Genomic DNA, 6,665 nt, shown 5'->3' with positions numbered 1-6,665 from the left:
AGCAGCTGGAGACTTTAGATCCAGAGAGGGAGAGCGACTGTGTGCTGAAGACCTGGGAGGGTACAGGGGAAGGATTGCATGGAGGGGATTGTAACCATGGCAGTGAGACGATATACAATAGAATGAATGTAAAACTAATGTTCTCCCATGTAACCTATCACATAATTCACAGTAAAACATTTAAGAAAAAGAAATGTAGGGGAGAACTTAAAAGAGAGGATATATAATGTTTGCTTGTTTTTGTTAAGTGCCATTGAGTCATTTGCACAAAGCCATTTGCACTCACAGTGACCTGTGTCGCATTTGCACAAAGCAGCTGGTAGATTTAAACTGCCAACTCTGAGATGATCAAAATTAAGAAAGGTGTGTGACAGGGTTGTAATCTTTCACCATACTTATTCAACCTGTATGCAGAGCAAATAATATGAGAAGCTGGGTTCTATGAAGAAAAACATGGCATCAAGATTGGAGGAAGACTCATTAACAACGTGCAATATGCAGATGATACAACATTGCTTGCTGAAAGTGAAGAGGATTTAATATATTTACTAATGAAGATCAAAGAGCTCAGCCTTCGGTATGGATTGCATCTCAATGTCAAGAAAACAAAAATCCTCACCACTGGACCAATAAACAACATTCTCAACGGAGAAAAGATTGATGTTGTCAAGGACTTCATTCTTCTTGGATCAACTATCAGCACTCATGGAAGCAGCAGTCAAGAAATCAAATGACATATTTCATTAGGCAAATCTGCTGCACAAGACCTTTTTAAAGTGTTGAAGAGCAAAGATGTCAGCTTGAGGACTAAGGTGCGCCTGACCCAAGCCATGGTATTTTCAATAACCTCATATGCATGTGAAAGCTGGACAGTGAATAAGGAAGACCGTAGAAGCATTGATGCTTTTGAGTTACGGTGATGGAGGAGAATATTGAAATTGCCATGGGTTGCCTAATGAACAAACAGACCTGTGTTGGAAGACGTGCAGCCAGAGTGTTCCATGGAGGCCAGGATGGCCAAACTTCGTCTCTCATACTTCAGAAATATTGTTAGGAGGGACCAGTCGCTGGAGAAGCTAGAGTATCTCTTACAATGATTTAATTGTTTGGTAAGGTGGAGGGTCAGAGAAAAAGAGGAAGACCCCCAGCGAGATGGATTGGCAAAGTGGCAGCATGAATGGGCTCAAGCGTGGCAACAATTGTGAGGTTGGCTCAGGATCGGGCAGTGTTTCGCTCTGTTGTGCATGGGGTCGCTATGAGTCGGTACCAACTTTATGGCACCTAACAACACCAACAATAACTTATCCTACAGCACCACACCAAGACTCCAGTGTTTGACTAGCATGATTCAATTACTGGAATTTCATCTCAACATTTGAATGCAGAAAAGATGCTTGTTAATGGTTATTATTATAAATAAAAGAAAATATAAATATAATACTTAAATTGAATGACCAGCACATGCCTGTTTTTATCTGATAATGATGTATTTTCAAAGATTCTTTAAAATATAAACCAAAATATAGTGAACATAACATCAAGTAATACACATTATTTGTTGCTCTGATAATCAGTCTTATACAACGAGTGTCTCAAAATCACAGATACTATGGTTTGTTGAGCATCTAGAAATAAAAACATTACTAGCAGTTTTCTGTATATGGGTCACAGCTGTGACATCCATTTGAGTGTTTAGTAAATGGTTACTAAATAACACATGCCTAAGAAAACAATCTACTTAGTAAGCTTGTTCATATTTGCAGACCTCAATTCAATTCAAAGCACACAAATGGCTTTTTTTTTTTGTAAAGGAGTCTGAATTCTTGGCAGCTAATAATAATGTTGGTGTCCTGGTGTGGCATAGACCTCAAAGACCTGGCTTATGTGTCAGACTGCAAAGTCATTTGAACTGCAAGGTCGTTGGTTCAAGCTCACCAGATACCCCTTGGAAACCCTATACAGGGTCGCTATGTATCATAGCGACTCGACAGCATTTAACAACAACAATAACAAATGTCAGCCAATTTCTTTAACCATCTGCAAATAAAGGTATATTAGACAATGATGAAACTATATCAGTCAAAGTTGTATAACAATTAATTCAAAGCAACCTGTGCAGTTTCTTTTGGGACCTTATCACCTTGTATTACAGTAAAATAGTATGAAGGAATTTTTAGTGTGGACTTTATCTGGTGTAATAACAAATTTATGATAAACTTGGATGCACTGATTATTGGTTCTCTTTTACAGAGACTCACCTTGAGACATGTTAACAGTAACCAATGCCTCGATGAACCTTCAGAAGAAGACAAAATGGTGCCTACCATGCAGGATTGTAGTGGAAGCAGATCCCAACAATGGCTGCTAAGGAACATGACCTTGGGGGCATGAATTCCGAAGACATTTTCCCCCAAGCCATGGAAGTGTCTACACTTTTGTTTTCCATTATTTCAATTAGGGGAAAATATTAACTTTGCTTAACTGAAAGTTTTAAAATCCTTTTAGTATTCTAAGACACAGTTGTTTATAATTCATTTTTAGGAATGTTTGCTTATTTCCCTACTGGAATTTGTATCTGATAAAGAAGCACATAAAATGGTATAAATAACAGCAAACTGTTATTAAACATTACAACAACTTGAAAAATGAATTGTGTGGGTTTTTTTTTTTTTTTTTATATAATGATTTCTTTCATCTCATAGGATCAACTAGGGAGTCATTTTTATTTTATCTCGTCATAGTGATTGAAAGAACAATAATATAAAATGCCTTATAAAACACTTTCATTCTTAAATATTATCAATTTTTTAAATATCTCTTGTTTCTATTGAACTTTCATGGAAACATATTGGATTTACACATCAACAACCGGTCTACGTATTATTTCTGAACAGTGAATTCATCATACAAATAGATTCCAAGCTTTGTACCAGGAAAACAGTTAAACTTGATATTGAACATATAGAGTCCTTATGAAAGTATCACATCTAAACAAACAAAAAAACAGAAAGAGAAGGAAAATTAGAAAATTCAATTTAAATCACATTAAGTCAGAAGCTAATGAGGCATTGAATGAAGCAAGCTAAGCTACAACAATTAAATCATTATAAGGGATACTCTAGCTAGTTCAAGTCACTTGTACATACTTTGATTTGAAAGATTCATTTTGATACCAGAGTTGGTACTAGAAACTCAACCCTTAACTATAATCTCTATCTCACCTTCACTCTATGATCCCTGTTCTTTTCACTCCAGAAACTGACCAGCTACTACTGGTGTTGTTTCTTGCTGTGTGCCATCCAGTTGGTTCCAATTCAGAGCAACTCTGTATAAGGCTTCTGAGGCTATAAATCTTTATGGGAATAGAGGGCTTTATCTTTCTTCTGCACTCATGCATGAAAGGGGTAAAGATTAAGCCCTAATTTTTAACTCTTTTGCATTTGAAAATTAAGTTAGATCACAATTGTCATTTTATTTGCGATATATAAAAAAGGAATGAAGTACTCTAAGAATTTCACTGATAATACTACATTATATAAGTGTTTCATTACCAGAGGAAAGAATTCAATATGCATCCATTTAACTTTTACTTTAATTAAATTGCTAGATACCATTTGAAATAAGTTATGACCCAAGAATCATAGCTGTAATAAGGCTAGTATCATATGTTCTTCTTCCATCTTAAAATCCTCTGTGTTAAAAATACAAGAGCAAAGATATGAAAAGATAGAAAAATTTACCAGTGAGTTTGCACCATTAGGTTTCTGTATTTGACAGGATTTATTTGTAAATGTGTTTGCCCATAAAGTTGTACTACCCATTAGCATCGTGTTGATTCCAACTCATATGGTTTCCAAGACTGTAAATCTTTATAGAAGCCGACTGCTATATCTTCTTCTCATGGAATGGTTGGTGGGTTCCAACCACCGACATTTGTGTTCACAACCAAGCTCTTTAATGACTGCACTATCAGCACTCCAGTGCATAAATTTATTTAGCAACTATGAAGAATTTTAAAATATCATGAAAGAACTGACATGCAGAAGATACCTTATCTTTGGTCCTCATCTGTTCTTAAGAAAATTTCAGCGACAATTAGCTAGTTGAATTCCTGGTATGGTGCTGTACGATATGTATTGGACTGTAAACCCTGAGGTTTGCTCCTTGGAAATGCTTTACAGTGTCACTATGAATTGAAAACGACTCTACAACACTTAACAACAACAATAATCAGTTGGGCTACATACACAAAACTCTACCCATTCCTTCCCTCCCTCCCCACCCCAAGTCACACACAGACTGCTCTATAATGAAAAGGAGGACACTTTGTGAAGAACAATAAAATCCTGTATACATTTCCCAATTATCATCATTTATTTTTATGACTTTATACTGATACAACTCTAAGGGAAAATTCTTTAAAAAAACAAAAACAAAAAACAAACTCTTATTGAGTGAAGGTTTACAAACAATAGCATACTTTTACATTAAAAAAAAAAAAAGCATACACTTTGTTTTATCTCAATGATTGCAGTCCCCTCCATGCAACGAAAGTTGTCCCACTTCCTGTCTTGGTTACCCATGTGCAAATATCTTTTTCCAAACGTATACATTTATGGTATATATTTATATGTGTGTGTGTGTGTATATATATATATATATAAGGAGCTCTGGTAGCGTAGTGGTTACGAAGCGGGCTGCGAACCTTAAGGTCAGTGGTTCGAAACTACCAGCTGCTCTGCGGGAGAAAGATCAGGCTTTCTACTCCCGTAAAGATTTACACCCTCGGAAACCCTGTACAGGGTCGCTATGGGTCGGAACCGACTCGATGGCACTTAACAACAACAACAACAAATATATATATATATACCACATATATAGTCTACCATATATATGGTAGAATTCTTGTTGTTGCCCTGGAGTTGGTTTCAAATCATAGTAACTCTACTATGTATAACAGAAAAAGGTCTGTGCTACCCTATATCCTGGAGAATTCCTTCAAGAAACTAATTGGTTTGATCATCTTAAAGTATAGTCAACCACTACTCTGGGTTTTTGAAACCTGCTGAATCTTCTAAAATTGTAAGCTGTAATGTGAATGGCAGGGCAGTTTTTTCAGGTGAGCATTTACAGCTTACAGTGTCCTCGTAAAGGAAATTTTGACTCTCAAGAGATGAGACTCCTTATTTTAAATTGATAGTGAAGTCTCAATTCAACCGAGCCCTGAGTACCAATTACTTTTTCACTGTGTTTGCTTTTCTCCTCTTCTTTTGACTGAAAGAAGGTAAAATATCCCTGCATAGTATTCTCTCATACACTCAATATGCTTAGTTTCAAGAATTATTTTGTACAATTTGTTCCACTTGTACAATTATTATTATGAATTTATCAATCAAAATGCTTATATCTAGAAAATGATCATGGCCAACTGAAAAATAGATAGATAGCTACTCTACTGAAACTGAATTTAATTACATCTTTCAGCAGCATTTTATATATTTGAAAGTTCATTATGGTCATAGCAAAAAGACAGGACAAATTCAAACTGCATGTTTCATGACTGAATAATTTTCAGTTGGTAAAAACACATGCATTTTGGATATCTAACTAATTAGAAATGGCGCAAAACACTAAAAGTCAGGTAACAAGGACTAACATTCAATTTTTTTTTTTCAAAAGTATTTCTTGTATTCAGTAAAGAAAATTAAAACCATGATTGGATTCGTAATGCGTTTTTTAAATATACGTCCTTTTATAGTGATGGTCTCCATATATTTTTAATTGTTTCAAACCACCTCGCTTTGTGATCCCCATCCCGTTGTTGTTGTTAAATTCCATTGAGTTGGTTCTGACTCAAAGCGACCAGATATAGGGTTTTTCAAAGAGCAGCTAGTGGATTTAAACTATCGACCTTGTGGTTTGCAGTCCAGTGCTGATCCTATAGTGCCACACCAGGATTCAATCTCCATCTTACTTATTGATAATTAGAAGCATTCAGAGGCTCCGGTCAAAAACCTAGTCTCTTATGACTCCTTTCATTGCTTTTTCATTTTATACCTAATGTATCAGCAAATTCCATTCAGGCTTCTTTTGAAATATAATCAGAAACCAATGACTGGCCACATCCATTGTGGACCACCATCTCTAACCTTTTTAAATGAAATATGCTTATTATTTGATAGCTTAATGCCCCTAATAGTCTTTTCACAATGCAACAGTCATGGTGATTATGTTTAAACATTAATTTGATTATGTCAGCTTTATGCTCACAGACTTCCGATGACTTCTCCTGCCTTCTAAACCAACATTCTTAAAGTGGCTGTTGAGTTCCCTTGTGAATAGCACCCCAAAGCACTTGACTGTTAATTAAAATTTTGTGTTTTTAAACTATCAGCTGCTTCCATAAAGATTGCAAGCCTTGTAAATACTATAGAGCAGTTCTATTCTGTGAGTCTAAATCAACTTTGAGATGGCTTTTAGACACACACACACACTCATGTATAAGGAGTCCCTGGGTGGTGTGGATTAACATGCTGGGCAGCTAACTGAAATGCTAGAGCTTCAAGTTCACCCAGACACCTCAGAAGAAATGACTTGTGATCTATTTCCAAACAAAACAAAACAAAAAACAGCCATTGAAAACCCTTTGGAGCACAGATGTACTC

General features: G+C 35.8%; 1 protein-coding gene across 1 annotated transcript in view; it reads left to right on the top strand.

Moving 5' to 3' along the window:
- GALNT13 (UDP-N-acetyl-alpha-D-galactosamine:polypeptide N-acetylgalactosaminyltransferase 13 (GalNAc-T13)) overlaps positions 1 to 3,114 on the top strand; it is a 917,208-nt gene extending 914,094 nt beyond the window's left edge. Inside the window, exon 13 of the mRNA XM_006834533.1 lies at positions 2,251 to 3,114. Coding sequence (XP_006834596.1) covers positions 2,251 to 2,391 — 141 coding nt within the window. The 3' untranslated portion in view covers positions 2,392 to 3,114. The remainder of the gene's footprint in view (positions 1 to 2,250) is intronic.
- Positions 3,115 to 6,665: the final 3,551 nt, after the last annotated feature.

Source organism: Chrysochloris asiatica, unplaced genomic scaffold (genome assembly GCF_000296735.1).
Source record: "Chrysochloris asiatica unplaced genomic scaffold, ChrAsi1.0 scaffold00012, whole genome shotgun sequence".
Classification (NCBI taxonomy): Eukaryota; Metazoa; Chordata; class Mammalia; order Afrosoricida; family Chrysochloridae; genus Chrysochloris; species Chrysochloris asiatica.
This window is presented reverse-complemented; position numbering and strand designations above follow the sequence as displayed.